The 22,433-nt window shown below is 31.0% G+C and overlaps 1 protein-coding gene across 4 annotated transcripts in view; it reads right to left on the reverse strand.

Moving 5' to 3' along the window:
* The window catches only part of LOC114132690 (acetylcholine receptor subunit alpha-type acr-16-like), a 198,802-nt gene that overhangs the window by 19,787 nt on the left and 156,582 nt on the right, over positions 1–22,433 (reverse strand). The window contains exons 5-8 of one of the 4 annotated variants that reach the window (XM_050200973.1): positions 13,540–13,720; positions 12,223–12,295; positions 5,910–6,104; positions 2,862–2,948 (exon numbers count right to left, since the gene is read on the reverse strand). In XM_050200973.1, the coding sequence (XP_050056930.1) occupies positions 2,862–2,948; positions 5,910–6,104; positions 12,223–12,295; positions 13,540–13,720 (536 nt within the window). Of the gene's footprint in view, positions 1–2,861; positions 2,949–4,400; positions 4,488–4,733; positions 4,821–5,909; positions 6,105–12,222; positions 12,296–13,539; positions 13,721–22,433 lie in introns of all 4 variants that reach the window. The other 3 variants (XM_027998223.2, XM_050200972.1, XM_050200974.1) reach the window with 3 other exon arrangements.

Consider the following 22,433-nt stretch of genomic DNA (forward strand, 5'->3'; position numbering starts at 1 on the left):
GCATTTTCGTTTATCATATATACTGCTTCTTGGATATATGCGTTGAATATAATTGGAGATAATGTACAACCTTGTCTCACTCCTCTGTTTATTTTTGCTTCCTCTTCTGCATCTTGGATCCTTATAACTGCGAGTTCATCCTTGTATAGGTTATACAGAAGTTTCCTATCTGTGTATTTTATCCCTAATCTTTTCATCATTTTAAACATGACCTTCCAGTTCACGTTATCAAAAGCTTTTTCGATATCCACAAAAGCTATAAACGTTTGTTTATCTTTTCTAATCCTTTTTTGAATGATTATCCTTAACGCCAGTATTGCTTCCCTTGTTCCCATATTCCTTCTGAACCCAAACTGGTCTTCTGTCAGCGATTGTTCTATCTTCCCTTCGATACGTTTGAAGATAATCTTTGTTAGTATTTTAGAGGCATGGGATAGCAAACTTATAGTACGGTATTCTTCGCATTTCTTTGCTGCTGTTTTCTTTGGGATGGGGATAATAAGGCTCTTTACGTAATCTTCCGGTAATTCACCTGTTTCGTATATGACTTTGATAATTTGAAATAATTCCGTTTTGACTTTTTCTCCCGCCTCCTTCCAAAGCTCCGCTTGTAATCCATCGATTCCTGCTGCTTTTTTATTCTTCAGGTTCCGTAAAGCTTTATCGAACTCTTCTCTCATAATTGGGTCTATTTCGTCATCTTCGTCACCTTCTTCAGATTTATCTTCTTCGATTGATTCGATGGTTTCATTTTCCCTAAGTGTTTCCCCCTTGTATAGGATTTCTAGATATTCTTTCCATCTTTTCGCTACATCATTTTGTTCGTATAGCATTCTTCCGTTGTTATCTTCTATTCCCCCTGCTCGAGGTTTATGCTGACCAAAAAACATTTTCACCGTTCTATATGCTTCGTCACTACTTCCTGTCTTCATGAGGGTTTCTATTTCACTACACTTTTCTTCTAAATATTTTTCTTTTGCTTCCCTTGATTTCCTAATAATTAGATTCCTCAGTACTCTGTATTTTTCCTGCCCATCTATACTGCTCGAACTCTTGTATTTCCTTCTTTCCTCTATCATGTTGACTATTTCCATCGTAATCCATTCCTTCCTCGCTGTATTGTTGCTATTTCCTAGAGTTTTCGTTGCAGCCAATGTAATTGTGTCTTTCAAGTTCTGCCATCTTTCTTTAATATTTTGGGATTCTTCAATAATTACACCATTAGTGTCTTCATTATATTTTTTGCTTATTTCTCTATCTCTCAGATTTTTAATTTTCCATTGCGTTATTTCTTTCTTTTTACCCGTTATTGTTTTAAATTTAAGTTCACATTTCATCATTACTAGATTGTGGTCGCTATCTATATCTGCTCCTGGGTAACTTCTACTTTCCTTTACTTGATTTTTAAATCTGTTCTTAACCATGATGTAATCTATTTGATACCTATTTATGTCTCCAGGCATTTTCCACGTGTACCTTCTTCTTCGGTGGTGATCGAAGCAGGTGTTTGTGATTATTAAGTTATGTTTTGCACAAAATTCTAATAATCGTTCTCCTCTTTCATTTCGCTTTCCCAACCCATAGGCGCCTGTTACGTTATTGACTTTTTCTTCCCCTACAACGGCATTCCAATCACCCATTACTACTAGATTCTCTTCCCCTTTAACATTTTTGATTATTTTATCTATATTCTCGTATACTTCTTCCACTTCTTCATCGTTACTATTTGATGTCGGCATATACACTTGAACTACTATTGTGTCTTTCGGTTTCGTCTGGAACTTGACTAGAATGATTCTATCGTCATATTGTATATAGCCTTTAACTTTTTTTCCTAAAGTTTTATTCATTATAAACCCTACTCCTCCTGTGCCAGGTTTCTTCTCTGATGCACCTGTATATATTATTCTATAGTCTCCGCTCCAAAAGTCTCCTGACTTTGGCCATCTCATTTCTGATATTCCCAAAATATCTACTTTCATTTTGTCCATTTCTATTTTCAGATTCTCCAGTTTCCCACATTGTAATAAAGTCCTTACATTCCAAGTTGCTATTCGTTTATATTCCTTCGCATCCCTAACACCCTTAACATCTCTTACCTCTCTTGTAGTCCCCACCCGGAGATCCGAACGGGGGATTTTAAGTTAAAAGTTATATTTTCTTTATTTATCTAACTCGTTAAAAGTTAAAAGTTATTTTAAAAATGTAACTTAAATTAGTTGAAAATAAGTTAATTTTCTTTTTAGAAAATAAAGTTAATAATCATAACTTTTTATTAAAGTCTAACAAACAACACAATATAATGGAAGTCTTAGTATTTTCAAAACATGCATGTAATTGTATTAATCATAGTAGGTACTTAGTAAGTACTTCTTACATACTTCAATAAATTATAAAATCCAAAAAAACAAATAAACTTATGAAATTTTATTAGGAAAAATAAACAAGTTAACTCGTTAAGTTAGAAGTTACTTATGAAAATAAAAGTAACTCGTTAAGAAACTTGGTAAAAGTAACTTAACTTTAACTTTTTAACTCATTAATGCCCAACCCTTGTTAATTTTTAATCGCGCTATACATTATAATATTGCATTTTTTTAATACGTGTTAGTGTCACATTTATTTATAAGATAATTTTCAGTAAAATAAATTATGTAACAAATGAGTTTCTTTTACATGATTTGTTATTAAGTTAATTAAAAAAAAAAGTTATCATACATTGGAATACTTGTCACACCCGATGCGAAATAAGTGAATAAGTTACAAACCAAAAATATAAGAAAACTGTTAGAACACAGAGAATTAAGAAAAATGAGTGAGTTGTTAAAAGAAGTGTGTCTGTCAATATGGTAAACTCTAACCTAACAAGGGTACAGCGTCAGAGGATTCTGGCAACACTTCTGCCAACCGCAATAGATAAACTACTTGTGAAAGCAGTATTGCGACACCTGTAACACAAATAACGTTAAAAGTAACCAGTTTTTGGAACCACAATAACTTAAAAGGTTACTAATGATGTGAGTACATATTATTATTATTATTATTAATCTATGATATTCCTTAATCTATATTTAAATTCATTACGGTTTCATTATCTTAACCTTAAGATAAAAATATTGAATGGAAATAATAATAATTTTACTAACATTCATTTTATATATTCCTCGTCAAACGAATTTGTTCTTCATAACACCAATAAATATTTTTAATTTTTAATTTATATTTAAAACTTATCACATAAAAAATATAACATTATTATGTTTTGTTGAACATAGTAATTGTTTTAAGTATTACGATATTAATACATTTCGTTTAAAATACTTATATAAATTTAATTATACTTATTAAATTATTAATTTATATAAACTCACGGTACTTCATAAATTATCGTATTTTTTATTTTCTGTAAAAATTAGTTACATTTATTCTAATAAATTAAACTTTTGAAAAAAAAAAACATGAAATAGTTGACGTCTTATCTGGTATCACAAGCTGTATTATTTTGTTTTATTAATTTTATGCCTATTTTTTTTAATTGATCAGAAAAGGCAAACAAATACAATCACAAACTGCAAATTCACATCGATATTAATATGCAAAAAGACACACAATTATTATTGTTCAAAGAACAAAACAAAAATAAATATGTAAAAAATGTCTAAAACAATAACAAAAGAGAGAAAAGTGAAGTGAGAAAAAGCACTCGAGCGAAAGAATCAAATGGAGTATAGTAGGTACACCAAGGCAAAGCCGTATTAAAGTGTTTTATTGAACTATTTATTATTTATTGTTGTGAAATGAGTAGGTGGGTAGGTATAATATAAGCTTTTCCAAATATACGGCTCGGCCTCTGGTGTTTTATTTTTATAAAACAAAAATCGTACAAAATCAATTAAAAAGAGAATTACGTTTTTTTTATAATGTACTTATTAGTTTTAAAATTAGAGTATTATAATATAGCTGTTAAGTTAATATGCAAGTCTAATAATTAATTTATAGCAATGTTCGATAGTATTATAAAATTCATTTTTTGAAAGTTAACACATGGATTTTTTTAATTAAATGTAAATAATGTTTATCAGATAAACTATTTCAAACGAAATAAGACAGAAAATAATATGCTAATATTCTATAAAAATGTTTTGTATTTTTAAATGTATTTTTAGTTTTGCTTTTAATGAAAATGATAATTTCTTATAAAAGTTTAGTAATTTAAATCATCTATTATTTATTTTACTATGTTTTTGTACGATTTCTTGTTATTTTTCATTCAAATGGTAAACAATATAAAATGTATATTCTATTCAAAATATAAATAGATAGATAAAATGAAATTGTAAACATCACTAACTGTCACAAGATTTATTTTTATTTGGGAGGAATAGGGTATTTTATGGTACCTAGCAAGGGTATCGCGTCGGAGACTTGTGGAAGCGTTTCCGCCACCAAATTCAGGAACACTGTCAGTGATAGCAAGATGGTCACTCCTGTAACAACCAATTTATTTTTATGACCTAGAAAAATACATCTGGGAACATTTTTTTGATAAAACAATGTTTTATTTAAAATTTGATAAAATGGTTTTCAGACTGACATTAATAGCATTTTATAATATAATAGTATTATGGAATATAGGTAAGTAATGTATTGCTTGTCCAACGAAGTGGTTCCTCCAAGTATCAAATGACAATGACATATGTCATCATGCAAGTTGATATTTTGCTTAGTCCTACCTATAAGGGGAACCGCTTCGGACGTTGTTGGCATTGACTCGGCGACCAGATTCAGAAATACTGTTAGTGACAGTAGTATAGTTATTTCTGAAATTAACATTTTGATTATTTTCTCCTAATTGACTTTCTAGTTGTTTGAATGTTCATATAATTTAAGTTAAAACTGTACTTAAATCTTGAAAAATAGAAATTTTAAAAGATATAAAATATAATATATGATTAATTTCTCATACTATTGGTATAAATTTCATTATTTTTTTAAATAAAATAATATATTAGAATTAACACACTATACTTTATTAGAAAATTTTAACTTTACTGTAATGAAAAATAGAAATTTTAAAAGATATGAAATAGAATATATGATTAAATTCTTATACTATTACTTTAAATATCATTATTTTTGAAACAAAATAATATATTAGAAATGAACAGTGAACACACTATACTTTATAAGAAAATTTTAATATTGTACTGTAAGATTAAGTGAAAATTGTCAAAATGTATGTATTTATTTGTGTAAACGTACGTATGTACATATACTGTATTTTAAACCAAATATACAGAAAACCATTATATTTAGTCTGTGAATTAATCTTTCGAAATGTCGATATAATTCCACAGTATAAGTAAGTTATTGTATAGTCAGACGGCGGTGGTGATTGTGGTTGTTGGTAAATAAATAATGTGCAAACCTAAGCAAATATATATTAATTGTTGTCTATACATTGAAGATCGTGCTGGAATTACCGTTTACACGTGAACATAAAGCACATAACCATTTGATTGTTGCTACGAGTAAAAAAGTATACCACACACTTCAGTATCTAACGACTATCGGGAAAATAAATCCATTAGATACTCGAGCCGGCACTCTCTGATATTATGACGTCCTTATTATGCTGCTGTGGATTACATGTATTATTATTAACATAGTCTGAAAATCCTTGTATCCATTGTCTGTGTTTATTCAGCGGCGAAGAACAAATAGTCGATCTCATATTTTTTTATTTTTTATTTTTTAACACATCTATTCGTATCTCCTTCTCACTGTCCATCACACCAAAAAAGCACGCACCACACACAAATCACATCACTTCTAACCACACTCTACTCGGTCCGCTGTAATAAAATGTTTGTGTTTTTTTTTTTCATATTTCGGTATCACGTGCTTACCTAGTGTAAGCTTTTCACCACAGTCCGGAGGCAGTGTAAAGCCCAGTAGAGCCATCGACGATATGAGTACGCATGGCACGATCAGGTTGAAGAAATAATACAACGTCCTCCGTCTAATCTTTATGATAAACGTGATGTCCACGTACGGTTCTGGGCAACAGCCGTACGTTATCACGTTCTTTTTTCCAGGCATACCTGTAACGAGCAGTATCATTTGAGTATTGTAAGCTAGTGACACATGGACGATGGACAGCAATCGTCCGAGCTTGGAACTTAATACGCTAAAAAAACTTTTAAATAGGCATTGGACTTGTTTAAACCTATTGTCTACTATATATATATATTGTATACTATATATCTACTAGTTACTTAATTATTATTGAGTAAATGCACATTTGTTAACATGTGTAATATGTATATTTTACAATAATTGCAATCGTTATTTATTTGTCGTTTAAAAAGTAATAAAAATGATATGTATAAATTATTTTAACTCAATACAGGAATAATAATATCCACAAAATCCTTAAGTTGGTCAAATTGTTTTTCGTGTTCTAACATCTAAAGTGTTATTGAGAATGACAAAACGTATAAATTTTAAATTTTGCACACATCGAAACATTGTCATTTCTAAACATTTTTATAAAACATATTATATTAAACACAAATATCATCTGTTGTAAATACATAATAGTATCATAGCGTTAAGCCATTTACTTTTTCATTTTGTGCTAATTATTATAAGTGAAAATCTATATGCAATTAACTATAAGAGAATTTTGTACTCAAAGTGTATATTATATTTGCTGTTAGTTATTTTGTTTAATATACTGTGTTAAAATTCAGTATAAATTTTATTTTAAAAAATATTAGTTAATTAATTAATTAAGAAATTGGTTCCTAAAATAGGCGATAACTGTATAGACAATGTATAAAACCAATCGTTGTAATCGTATTTACTTATGACGAAATTTATGAAACGAAAACATAATCACTTGCAAAATGGCAAAATAATAGTATATATTATACAACTAACTGAGTAAATAAAACAATAAAAATAAAATATAAATCCGTCATCATAATCAAAAATGAGGTTAGTAATATTTTGGTTTATCGAATAATGACAATTTGAGAACCCGAGAAATTCAAATATTTTATTTTATTTAAAACTTCTGCTAATTGTTCAGATTTTTTTTTAATTTTATCAGCTTTAGATTTGTCTAATCATTTACCACACGTTCATATTATTACATTATTTAAAACGGTTTTTTTGATTTTCAAATGATAGGAAGCGTATATGTGTCCAAGCACACCGGACTACCAGAGTCGCTTTTAGACTTCAGTGGACGCATTTGTGCATTGTGCAGTTTGAATAGGTAAATAACTCATGAGACTATTATTTATTATTCAAGTTGGAAGTGTCACATATTTATTAGTGGTGTCACTCTTGTTTAATCGGATAGTATTAGCTGCAATGTCGTCAAAAGTGAAAGGAAATTCATTTTTATATTAACTATTTAGACGCATCTGTGAATAAGGTTTAATTGACTTATAGCTTTCTACTTATTGTCTGAATACATACTTGGAAATAATATTTTTGAGAAAAAACTTTCGAAGACACTATTTGTGCTCTTTTTTATTAAAATTATACATGTGTTGGATTATACTTTTTAAAAGAGTAATGGATACCTATAAGTAAAAATCACTTTCGTTAGGAACTTACTAGATCAATGGACAATTCTTAACAATCTTAATCTTTAGCGAACTTTGCACTTTATGCACTGTTGGGTATTTTTTTTGTAAAAATCTAAGGCACTCTTCAATGATTATTTCAATTTTTTTGATACTTTGAAAATTATGAAATATAAAGTAAACTTAGATTTCAAACCCAAACAAAAATATTTATTTTATTAAAATATGTAATGCTAATGACATGGTTGATAAGCCGAAATTTATTTTAAACAATTATTTAATAATTATTACTGATAACTTATAAGTAATAAGTTACAAACAAACACACTTTTACTGTTTTAAAATAATTTGATACACTCAACTCTATGCTCTATACTTTTCATAAATTCAGGACACCCTTAATTTGGCTCATGACTGTGCTATTGCACTTCGGTCGAGAACTGTTAAAGTAGATTAAGGAAAATAATATTATTCCTATACATCGGGGAAAATACTATGATAGTTCCTAAATTAAGTGGATTAAGTTATAAAAGCTACGCATTAACTGCAATGTAGTGATAAAACGACCCAAGTACTAGATGCAATAGACATTCTATTTTTCTTGTACATAAAATGGTTAGTGGGATTAAAAAGCTGATTCTAAGGACGCACTCCCTCACCATTTGAAAAACCTGGCACCATTTTAAGTTACTTCCCGCACCATTTTAACGCATCCTCACCAGTTTCACAGTACGAACCCACACCTTTTGCTACTCGCCATTTTAACGCACCATTTGTTAACGTGGTGGAATACATTTGTATAAATTATTATGACTTGTATTAAACGCTGACTTATATGGTAATTATTCATTATGTTTTCAAAAACGTATTGTTAACTACTCTTATCATATGAGTACATTATACTGTGAAAGTCATGACCTTTACGATCATCGTTTACTATAGATCAGGGGTCACCAATTAATATTTTTGGACTGTAAAATTGGGAATTTCAAAAATTTTTGGGACCATCAAAATAGCCATGCAAATATTTTTTAACACATTATAATATTATAATGCAAAAATAAGTTGATTCGTATTTTATTATCGGTTTTTACATTTTTACCTAGTCTGCGGGTCGGATGAAAATTGTTCACTGGCCGGATGCGGCCTGTAGTATAGGTTATCATAATGTATTCATATGATAAGAGTGCTACGTTTTCGAAAACATAATGACTAGCTATAAATAGGTTCACATTTAATATAGGTTATAATAATTTATGAAAATGTATTCCCCCAAGTTAACGAATGGCGCTTTAAAATGGTATATGGAAAAAGGTGTGGTTGTGAACTGTGAATGGTGCGGGTGTATTAAATACGAGAGTTCGTCGTTAGAATCTGCCTTTTTATCCTACTATCAACCCATTCGCTTATTACAAATTTACCAGTTCTTTAATTAAGTTAAAAAAAAACTATTTGTATACTTTTGTTTATTTTATGTTAATTAAATTTAAAAAAAAAAATCAATTAAGAAGTAGAAATTATTAAAAACAGTGAAGTTGCCAATTTAATACAATAATAATTTTCGAAATATTTTTTAAAAAGTTACTGAGATAAAAAAATAAATAAATATCATAGGATGCTTAGATCATAAATACGAAAAATTGACTCAAGTACCGTATAATATTAATTTAAATCAAGTCCGCGTAGTCCCTAATCACCTTCCTATTATAGTTATCGACATAACATTATTGTTATGTTATTAACTCTCATTTGAAAGTAATGTTATATATTATTATGTATTTATATAACTGCAAGTTATTTTTAAAACAATTATCAAATCATTTGTTTTCACATATTTTGTATACGATACAACTTACCAAATGTATTATAGAATTATTAAGAAATACTACGAGTTATAAAATAACATAATATTTATATTATTATTATTTTTTAAATATATCATATTTCTCATGATTTGTGTTATAGACTAATCAATATTAAGTAAAACAATAAATCATTGTAAGTTATAGTTATTTAAATCTTAATAAATAGAAATATGAGTATACAGTTTATAAATTATTAAGGAAAATATCTTTGAAAATACTTTAGGATTATCTTGAACGTTAAATGATCATTGTGAAATAGTAAATAAAGAATATTCTGTTAACCCCTAGAGAGAAAAATACAAATTAAAATATTTAATAATAAAATAGGTAAGTACCTAAAATATAATGTTATAAATATTCTTATTAGGAATGATTCAATCATAGTATATATTAAATACTGATTGTCCTCTTTATTAATAATATATGACTTCAAAGTTTTTGCGAAAGACCAAATACCATTATTCATAAATAATAAAAGTTCAATGAAGTGTATATTATAAGATAAGAACCTATAACCTATTAAATATCGGTATTTAGACACTGAATGTCCAGTGCAAATTTCCAAGACATTAAGGTTATATTTTTGTTATTTCTATCATATTTTTTTTCTATAAATTTGAAAAATATATTTTTGGTCGAATTCACAAGACAAGTTTCTTAATAAATTATTTATAGTCAAAACGAATTTATCTACATAATATATATTGTAAACTAAAATTAAAAATACAAGTCATAAATATAGAATATTATTATGTTTAAATTTATGTTCTATCAGATATAAGATATTAGACTATAATAATATTAGATGCATCTCTTTAAATGAAAATAAATATAAAAACCTTATTAAAAAGGGATTATATTTCAATCAGTTTTCGGTATGTATTGATGTAATAATTATCATTATAATTAAAATTAAAAAGTTAATCTGATTTAATTCTTTCATATTTCAGTTATAATACAATTAAATTTTATTAAAAAAAAAAAAAAAAGTTATTTTATATGTCTATTTTAGAATTTAGAAAAAAGTTGTATTTGACTGTTATAATATTTTATATTAGAGAGGTTTTTGAACTACTTGGAGTTAAAAGAGTATTATATGAGATACTAGTTGAGTGTATGTGTGTGACATAATAATGAAATATACATATAGGTAGTACTATATAGGTATACTTTAATAAATGCTTCGAATGATCGTTATTTTTTGTAGAAATTTATTTAAAAATAATATTTACCACTAAATTAATATACTGTAAATATTAAATTCATAGAGAATAATTTAATTATTAAAGCTAACAATAAGTCTTATAATTTAAAATCATATTCAATTTAATTACCTATTAGATTATAAAATTAAAGTACTATGGAATTAAATTCTTTGTGTAGATATTTTATGCAGTTACACTTGATGAGACGTTTTGATATAAGTACATTAAAATTAATATAAACGTTCACAGGGATATAATGTTTGTTGATGTTTATACTTTTAAAGTTAATTTTTAAAAAGTTACAATGATGTTGTAAATGTAATTTCATAAAGTTTTATGTATTCTATAGTGAAATTTAAAAATCACTAATAAGGACATACAATTATGTAAATTTTTATTTATTACTCAATAAACAATTGCTTAGATATAAAATATAAAATAAATACTTAAAAGTTCGTGAGTATCGTGAACTTAAATTCAAACATGGACTATCAAATTTTAGTTGATAAAATCATAGCTAAGATTTATTTAAACTCAAAAATAACGTAGCTATTAGTTATTACTTAATCAATTCTTGTGCATGATTTTATTGAACGATAATATATAATTTTTAGATTTTAAAACGGGGAACTTATACCAAATAATTACCATTTACATTTATATTTTTAGTATAATACGATTGCGTACTGCACTTTAAGTATTACTTTTTTTTCAACATAATTTCGTTGTCCGTGCATAAAACTATATTTCCGTTCAGTATTGTCAACTTGTATGTTTTTCACAACAATTTTAAATAATTATTTATTACAAAATAAATCTATAGAATAATAAACATAAATTGCCAATTCCATAGTGCTTACTACCAAACCATGTAGTAATATTAGTAATAATAGAGATTCAATTTATACTTCTATTAAAGTTATAAATATAAAATTTACAAATATATTTTGATGATTGATTTACGATTAGTTATCAATTATAATTTATTCTAAAAACTATGTTCATTTATAATGAAACAATAATTAATTATTGTTATGCCACTTAATCATTGAGTAAAAATAATTTATTTATATTATTAAAACATGATTGAATATTTTAAATACCTATTTAAACATTTTATTTTATTTTGTTATTTTAACATTTTTTAAAAAAGTTAACTTATTTAGTAAATTATTGAATTATCGTATTATTTTTAATGAATTTCTGATATTGGGCAATTAATATAATATGTTGCAGCGTTTCTCAAAATATAACTTGGATGGCGTATCTATTTAACGGATTCTATTTTTTTTTTATTTTAAACTTGTTGACGATATTTATAGTAATTAAAAATAAATTTTACTTATATTAAATTACGTATTATTTAATAATAATTATAATCAACATAATCCTAAAGATATATTTTATAAGACATTGGATAATATATATGTTTTCTTTTGAAAAGTCACTTACCAAAGTATCATTATTAAATTTTATTAATACATTAAAGTGAGAAAAATATAGTTATTTAATTAAAAATAAATGTATTAATTAGATTTTATAAATATTTACCTAACAAATACCATTCGCCGTTCGTTGTAAAGTCTGATAAATCGCCGCCATCTGATTTGAGCACTAAATCAATCTGAAAGTATAATTTTAAAATATTGACTAATTGTTTAATAAGAAAAATTATATACACATAGGATTTATACTAAAAGTACATAGGTACGTACAAATATCACTAATAATATTGGTTTATATTTTCATTTGGTGCATTATTTGGTAATTATTATCTAGTTATAATTATTACATTTTGTCCATGCATAATTTATCAAGTTAAATCAATTATCAAATCTTAACAAAATCAATATTTATTCAAATTAAATAATTTTTACAGATATATAGATTTTATGCACAAATTAACAATTGTTATTATTATTATTTATTATTATAGGAGTGTCACAATTATTAATATGAATCACCATTTATTTTATTATTGTTATTATTTTTTTTATATCTAATAAATAAGTAAGTAAGATATATAATACAATTCAATAATAAATCAATAAGAATTTAGAATAAGAAATAATTGAATACTTGTATGTTAACTGAATTTCTGAATTGATTTGATCAAATAAACAATATAATTGTTATGAATTTAAACATTAAAATATTGCTATTTTTTAATTAACAATTAAGTAGTATCAATTATTAAAGTATAATTTAGTTGAAAAGTGAATGTAACCACTCAAATGATCTATTATAAGTTAACGTTATCTACTATGAAATTATATTAATATTATAAGTAAATATTAAAGTCTGAGTAGGTATTTATGCTTATACACAATATCACAATATTATATTATAATTAGTTGTTTTATGTTGTAAAAATTATCATTTTGTTATATTTGTCAGTAGATGATTGTAATCTATTCATTAAATTTTTAATATAATTTATTTTAGATGGTTTTTAACGTAATTATAATTTTTAAAAAGGTACATTCAACGAAAGCATAAAAAATGAAAAGTATAATATGCAACATGAAAGTGTAATAAAAATGCAAATTCATTGATAACAAAAGAAATAAAAAAAGAGATTTTTAACAAGTTATAAAGACCCTTTTCCCATATAAGCTTAAAAAGCGATTTTAATTAATGAAAACAATTGTACTTTTTTATTTTAAGATTTTTTAGATTATAACCATGTTTTTTTATACAGTTATTGACCACCATAAGTTTATTTAACAAAGTTACCTATTTAAAACAGGACTATTATGGATAACATAAAAATACGAGAAAATTTAATTTAAATAATCATACTAAAGAATATTAAATATTTATATGTACCTAATTCGAAATTACATATTTGAAAATGTATGAGTTTACCTGAAAACCGTTGTATGTCCAACTACCAAACTTCATAAGACAATTTTGGTCATCGAATGGGAACCATGTGATGTCGATTTTACATGTACTTTTGAAAATACCAGGTGGCACGTATAGGCATGTACCATTGTGCCTCACTACCACATTAGTTTGATAAGTGCCATCAAATTTTTCATCGGCACTGTAAGTATAAAAAAAACATAAAATATTTAGTTTAATTTTTATTCACTTTTATTAAGATAACGAATACATTATTTTTATTAATTGTTATAAACTAAATATTGAACTGTACAGCACAAAATTTGATTTTTTGCATCGCTATAGTGAAAATAATAACAAGACATATTTCATAATGAATAGAATATAAATATAACTAAATTGATTACAGAATTGGTAATAGATTTCAAATAAATAGCTGAGAACAATAAAATAGTTATTATAATAAAATTTAAAATACAAAATTAGTTAGGTATATATAAATAATTAAGAAATATTGACTCATTTTAGATTGCTTTTTGTGCATTCTGGACAAGCAAATATTTTTTCCTGTAACAAATGCGTATTACTATAGGGAATTATAGAAGTTGTAGATAATTATAATAGTATAGTATTATTTATTTATGCTGAGCTATAGATAAATAAATATGCACACTTTTAAGGGAATTTACATTCGTTGAACACGCTAGATTTCTGGGTTACTATATACTAGTTTTAAAAGTATCATAATCTATTCATTATTTAAATTCATAAATAATGTGAAAATTAAAAAACATTTTAAAGTCGAAAAACATTATTTTAATTTAAAAATCTTTACATTCGTAAGTATGCGCAATATTTTAATATCTATTGTAATGAATTCGACTCGTACAACTTGTATTTGTATAGTAGACTTTATTTTATAACAAATTATACAAAGAATTTCATTATCTTACAATTTAAAAATAATAATCTTTTTATACTCAGAGAGTGTACAGATAAAATAATATATTGGGCTGAACATAAAAAGATGGGAATCGCGTAACATGTAACTCACGGATTTTCCGTTGATATTGATGATGCTGGCGATCTTCGGGATGAACACGGTCGACGTAGTTGTTCGCGTATTGACAGCGTAGTTTCTCGCGTATTGACGGCGTAGTGACTCGCGTACTGGCGGCGTAGTTGCTCGCGTATTGACAGCGTAGTGGCTCGCGTACTGGCGGCGTAGTTGCTCGCGTATTGACGGCGTAGTGGCTCGCGTACTGACGGCGTAGTCGCTCGCGTACTGGCGGCGTAGTGGCTCGCGTACTTGCGGCGTAGTGGCTCGCGTACTGGCGGCGTAGTGGCTCGCGTAAAATGTGGTGAAGGAGGGACGGCTCAGGGCAGCCGTATATAGCCTGTTGCACCTCCGTGTATGCCGGTGTTTTGAATACCGGCCGGTTTGTGCAGGCTATGCGAAGAGAGCTGATAAGTGTGCAGCAATTTGAGTCCGTGTATAACGGTGCGTTACTACCGTCCGGCTCTCAAATGTACTGCACTCAGCAGGGAGCAAGGTCGTTTTTACCGTGGCTGCTGGCTCATACTTATCTTGTTGTCAGTCCGGATGTCATTATCAGGATGGTGGTTTTGATTTTTTTCAGTTCGAACTTTCCAGTTATGTGTATATATATTTGCCTCTCAGGAACTTATAGTTTTGATCTTGCTGAGTTCAAATATGTTAATAGTTGGGTTCTATTTCCCCGGTTTCGTGGGGAATTGGTTATTATGTCGGGCGGCGGAGGTGCCCAAAACCAGGTGCTCCTTCGCGCCATCTGTGTTGCGATGATGTACTAGATTACCGCCGAGCGCCTATAATCTAGTACATAATCACGTTCGGGTGTGCGCGAGAGTGCGCGGCGGCGTCATATTGCAGTAGTGTGGTAACGAGACCCGAGAGTGCACCACTAGCACTTGGCACTCCGTTTTGTCTCGTTACATAGTCCCCTTTTTTATTGTGACGAGATATCGGGACGATGGATCGAGGAATAATAAAAACTCAATGAATTGGGAGGATGTCTTGGTCTATGGAAGATTAGCCAATTATAGTCTGTGTTGTTCCTTCAGGGCTTTGATGTGTCTGGTCTTCTCCTTGTAGGCTTGCTTTTTCATTTGTGTTTTGGACATCCCCTCAAATGATTTAAGGAAGGTTTGTGCGGTGGAGAGGTTCCTTTTAAGGTTAACATACGATCCTTGATTTGTTGTTAACAATTTGCTTACTAGTTCTCCAACTAAATCTGGTTCTTTACCACTGTTAGTTTCGCTCTCACTGTCGGTTCCGGGTAGTGGAGACGTTGATACCTCAAGTTCGTCGGTATTATCAGTTTCGGGTTCTTCGATGTGGATTACAGTACCGTCGGAGATATTTGGGGATGGTGACTCCTTCGTAGTTGGAAGATTTTTCTCATCTTCATGGGTACCCTTGAGACCATCATCCTGGGTTGATTGAATTTTAACAGCTTTAACTGAGTCTGGTAGAGTCCATATTGGTTCAACGTTGTACTTTGTCCTCTTTGCAGCCTCTTCACGAAAGAATCGAGCGATTCTTTTCTTCTGCTTCGTTGTAAGGTGCGAGTCAATGTGGGTCAGTTCGATCTTGTTGATAGGATTGCTTCGGCGTAGTTTTCCCAAAGGTATCTGGATTGGAATGTTCATGGTTCTGATGCCTAAGGGTTGGTTTATGGGTTTATTAGAGTTTATGTTGATTGTTATTATTCACAATATTCACAAGCATGACATGAAAGTTAGTTACATATTTACATATTATTAATATTATATTTTTTTTTTTTTTTTTTTTTTTTTTTTTTTTTTTTTTTTTTTTATATATATATTTTTTTTTTCTTTCTTTATTTTGTTTTATTGTTCATATGATGAGTTGAGTTGAATGGGTTGGTCCCCTTCGTGGTACTGCTTTATATTTTTAAAATTATACGTTCGGAGGTGTCCAGACTGGTCTCTTATGGTTACGGTATTGTTGTCATGTACCTCACATATCTGGTACGGCCCATGGTATAGGAGAAATAGTTTGTGTGTTTCATGGTCCTCCGCTGAAGATAAACGATGTTCCTTTACTAAGACCTTCATTCCTACGGCATACTTCGGGAATTTCTTATTTCGATCTTTATATTCGCTTCTTAATTTTGACTTCCTCTGAGTTTTCTTCATTACTATTTGGATTATGTCAGGTACTGAATTGGTTGGTTCATATTTTGGAAATGTTACTAACTGCGTTATAGACAGTGGTATGTTTTCTCCAAACATGATGTACTGGGGCGAGTATCCTGTAGTGGTGTGTGTGGTGTTGTTTATCCAGAATTCCACATTATCTAGCCATCGGAGCCAGTTAGTATGTTGTTTGTGACAATATGTTCTAAGCAATCTCCCAATTTCCCGGTTAGCACGTTCAACAGGATTACTTTCTGGGTGGTATGCGGTAGTGTGTATACTCTTGATTTTCAATTCCTCCATTTTTCTGATCCATTTTTTACTTGTGAATTGTGTTCCGTTGTCCGTAAGGATTTTTTGAAATAATCCCATGGTAGGGATATAGTCATTTACGATCCTTCTGACAATTGTATCTGTGGTGGCCCTCTTCAACGGGTAGAGCTTTATGTATTTGGAAAAAATGTCTAGGATGGCAAGGATATACTGGCATCCCCCCTGTCCCCTAGGCAGAGGTCCCATGAGATCAGCTGATACCATCTCCATCGGCTTCTCTGGAATCAAATTCAGTGTTGGTCCCCTGGCTGTGACGTTGTTTACTTTAGTTCTTTGGCATAAATCACAAGTCTTGATAATGCGTTTTATGGTGTGATACATGCTCTGAAACTGGTGGTGTTGCTGTAACAACTGATAGGTTTTGTATGTCCCACAGTGTCCATATATCTGGTGGGTTTCAATCACTAATGGTTTAATTAGTTCTCTTGGAACAATTATTTGATATTCTCCACTGTTGGATTTACGGAATAGTAGTTGATTGTATACAATGAGGTTGTTCTCTGTCCGACCGTTCATCCGTAATTTGAGCTTCTGAATGTGTTCGTCTGCTTGTTGTAATGCGGGTAACTCTTTGAATTGCTTTCTCAACTCTGAGCTGTAATTGAGTAAAGTTAACTTGTTGATGATAATGTTTCGTGTGCTTGCTTGGGGTTCTTCGGTGGGAGATTGGGGATATCGAGTTAACATGTCGGCTCCTATATTTTCTCTACCGGGTATATGGATGATTTCCAGTTGATATTCTTGTAAGAATGTTGACCATCTTACCAACCTGGAGTTTAATAACTGGCAAGTGTTGAGGAATGTCAGTGCATGGTGATCCGTGAGCACTTTGACTTGGTGTCCTAACAAATAATGTCGAAATTTCTTGCACGCAAATACAATGGCTAGTAATTCTAGTTCTGTAGTATTGTAATTACGTTCCGCAGAGTTTAGGGTTCGGCTAGCAAATCCCAGTGATTGATGTCGTCCGTCTTCCTTGATCTGGTATAACTCCGCTCCCACATGTGTCGTTGAAGCGTCGGTATTGATGTAGAATTCTCGTGTAAAATCCGGGAACTGTATAATGATGTCCTCCAGGAATTTTTCCTTTATGTTTTCGAATGCTTGCTGCTGTGCTGTTCCCCATATCCACTTGGTATCCTTTTTTACTAATGCGCTCAATTGCTCCGTATCTTGTGATAGGTCGCGGATAAACTTACGATAAAAGTTGATGAATCCTAAGAACGATTGTATTTGTTTTTTCGTTTTAGGTGGTTGAAAGTTTTTTATCACCTGTATCTTGTCTGGGTCCATGGAAATGCCTTTTTCCGAAATAATATGTCCTAAGAAGACTATTTGACTTTTTAGGAATTGTGACTTTTTACGGTTTATGGTGATATGATGTTGCGATAGCTTCTGAAATATGCGTTCTAGATGTTGCATGTGTTCATTGAAGCTTTTTGAGGTGATATGAATGTCATCGACATATATTGCAGCGAATTGTAATATTTCTGGTCCTAGCACCTGGTCGAGTATTTTTTGAAATTCGGCTACCGAATTGATTAAGCCAAACGGTAGTACTTTGAATTGATAATTTCTACCTTTGTGTAGAAACGCGGTTATCTCCCGGCAATCCTTCCTTAATGGACACTGCCAATATCCAGCCGTTAAGTCGATGGAACTTAGATATTTCATACCTTGAAATTTCATTAACGTTTCCTCCATGTTTGTCGGGCATTCCCGGTCCGGTATTATTACTGTGTTTATTTTTCGTGCATCAAGGCACAGTCTAATGTCGCCGTTCTTTTTCTCGGTACATACTATTGGCGACGACCATGGTGACGTTGACTTTTCAATGATCCCTAACTTCACCATGCGCTGTATTTCGGCATCAACTTTGGGGATCCGTGCTATTGGTATTGGATATTGCCGCTGGTAAATTGGGTCCCCTGGTTTGACCCGTATCTGGCATTGAAATTCTTCGACTTTTCCCGGTTGATCCGAAAAGATTCCTTCATATTTATTTAGTAGAGACACAAATATTTCCTGTTCGTCTTTGGTTAGGGCTATTTGGTTGTCTTCTAGATTTTCCTTTGCTTCTATGCTAAGTAGATGCTCTTTGGAATTGATCAGTCGTGGTTTTTGGCTTGCAAACGGTATGGTGTGAGCTAACTTACCGATTTTGAATTGGACCGTTTGTTCGCTGAATTTGATCTGTGCGGAATATTTTTTCAATATGTCTGCGCCAATTATTCCTTTTTCATTCAAGTTCTCAACTTGAATAAAATTAGTTTGTAGATATACTTCACCTATCTTACATTCGCAAAAGATTTGTTTTGATACTTTGCAGATTTTCTTGCCCACGGCGTTGCTTATCTGTATCCCTGTTACCGGAAGCTGTGGTATCTTTGGATTTCTTTGCGTGATTATATCAACAACTTCTTTAGTGAGTACACTAACTGTGGCTCCCGTATCGACGAGCAACTTGACTTCTTCTCCCTCGATGGTGCATTGGATGTACGGACTTATGGATTGATTCGTTGTATTCAATGAATTTATCGCATGCTGTTCATTATCCCTAGGTCCTGCTTGTTCTTCTTTATCTGTGGATACTTGATTGATTTTTTTCAGTTTGTTGTTGATTACTCTGTTGGGTCTCTCCACGTCTGTCATTATTGCGGTATGGTTGGTTATTCCAGCGGTTGTTGCGTGGTGTTGGGTTACTCCATCCACTACTCCGTGTATTGTTCCAACCGCTGTTAGTTTGACCATTTTGATTATTGTTGTTGGAATCGTTCTGATTGGTTTTCTGTTGATTCGACTTATTTTCTGTTGTTTGCTCTTCTTGTCCTTCTTCTCCTAGTACCTTCATCGCTGTGAGAATGTTACAATCTGACAATGATACTAATATTGCGCGTAGGTATCCGGGATAGTGCCTTGCTATGTGTTTAACAATTTCATGTTCCGACAGTCTCGGTACCTCCAAATGTCTAAGTTTTGTTGCCCATGTAGCAAAGTGTTCACGGTAATTGGTGTTGGATGGTATGTGCTTAGTGCTTAAGCATTGACTCCATACTTGTATCTGTATCTCCCTGGACCAGAACTCATCTATGAATGCTTTTTTGAAGTCATCGTAGTTGGTCAGTTGAAATCTGATTGTTGAAAACCAACTCGACGCAGCTGCTTTTAAACAGTCGCCCACAATGATAAGTTTTTCGCCGACGTAGGATTGTTTTATTGCAAAATATTCTTCAAGTCGGTATAGGAAATCCTTGGGGTGTACGTCGCGATTGTTCCCATAAAATGTTGGACGTGATATTTCGGTACTGTGCGTTGGTTCAGGCTTGTAATTGTGCACTGGTTGTCGATTAACATGATCGTATTTGATTTTTACCTCGTTTAGTTCTAGTTCAATTAATTCAATTTTTCTTTCATAATTTTCTTCTATTTCTCCGATTTTCCTGGTATTCTCTTCTTCCATATTGCTACATTTTTCTTTAAGTTTGTTAATTTCTTGCAATAATTGGTCAACCAAATATCGGCTATTTCTTTCCACTTCCGCTTTGAATGCATTGAATACGTCTTCAGTAACGCTCTTTTTCGGTGCCATTTTTACAGATGTAGTTTTCTTCTTTGCACACGACGTAGTATTTCTTCATAAACTTAATCTCGGAGTTCGAAGTAGAATTTGCTTCTAAATCGAGCACTGCAGTTGGGCGCCAATGTAATGAATTCGACTCGTACAACTTGTATTTGTATAGTAGACTTTATTTTATAACAAATTATACAAAGAATTTCATTATCTTACAATTTAAAAATAATAATCTTTTTATACTCAGAGAGTGTACAGATAAAATAATATATTGGGCTGAACATAAAAAGATGGGAATCGCGTAACATGTAACTCACGGATTTTCCGTTGATATTGATGATGCTGGCGATCTTCGGGATGAACACGGACGACGTAGTTGCTCGCGTATTGACAGCGTAGTTTCTCGCGTATTGACGGCGTAGTGACTCGCGTACTGGCGGCGTAGTTGCTCGCGTATTGACAGCGTAGTTTCTCGTGTACTGGCGGCGTAGTTGCTCGCGTATTGACGGCGTAGTGGCTCGCGTACTGACGGCGTAGTCGCTCGCGTACTGGCGGCGTAGTGGCTCGCGTACTGGCGGCGTAGTGGCTCGCGTACTGGCGGCGTAGTGGCTCGCGTAAAATGTGGTGAAGGAGGGACGGCTCAGGGCAGCCGTATATAGCCTGTTGCACCTCCGTGTATGCCGGTGTTTTGAATACCGGCCGGTTTGTGCAGGCTATGCGAAGAGAGCTGATAAGTGTGCAGCAATTTGAGTCCGTGTATAACGGTGCGTTACTACCGTCCGGCTCTCAAATGTACTGCACTCAGCAGGGAGCAAGGTCGTTTTTACCGTGGCTGCTGGCTCATACTTATCTTGTTGTCAGTCCGGATGTCATTATCAGGATGGTGGTTTTGATTTTTTTCAGTTCGAACTTTCCAGTTATGTGTATATATATTTGCCTCTCAGGAACTTATAGTTTTGATCTTGCTGAGTTCAAATATGTTAATAGTTGGGTTCTATTTCCCCGGGTTTCGTGGGGAAATTGGTTATTATGTCGGGCGGCGGAGGTGCCCAAAACCAGGTGCTCCTTCGCGCCATCTGTGTTGCGATGATGTACTAGATTACCGCCGAGCGCCTATAATCTAGTACATAATCACGTTCGGGTGTGCGCGAGAGTGCGCGGCGGCGTCATATTGCAGTAGTGTGGTAACGAGACCCGAGAGTGCACCACTAGCACTTGGCACTCCGTTTTGTCTCGTTACACTATCGACACAAATTAAATTGTGAACAAATATTTTAAAATTTTTAGTATTACAATATTTTTAAAACTCGTATATAGTAACCCAGAAATCTAGCATATTCAACGAATGTATTTTTCCTTAAAAGTGTGCTTATTTATCAATTAAACTTTTCTTTATTTCAAAGTATCTAGTGTATTTAAAAAAATTACATAAATAATATTTTTCATAATAAAGCTAAACTAAAAAAAATACTATACTTAACAGAAAATGTATTTAGTTGGTGTTTTAAATATTTTTATAGATCGATAAGAATACAATCTAATTTGTATCGTTTAACATCGACTTAAATTAAATGCAAAAATTGGATTATTTATATAATTGTATCTATAGTTTTTATTTTGCTAATTTATTAATTTCCGTTTATAAAATATATGATTGTATAATATAATCAACATTCAACACAGACTTAAATAAAATTCCAATGATGAAAATTAATACTTTCTAAAATATCCGTTGGTTATAACTAGCATTAGACTTGGTAAACAAGGAAAATTAAAAGTGATTTTTCAGTGTCATAATTTGCAATCTTAA

This window comes from Aphis gossypii, chromosome 2 (assembly GCF_020184175.1).
Source record: "Aphis gossypii isolate Hap1 chromosome 2, ASM2018417v2, whole genome shotgun sequence".
NCBI lineage: Eukaryota > Metazoa > Arthropoda > Insecta > Hemiptera > Aphididae > Aphis > Aphis gossypii.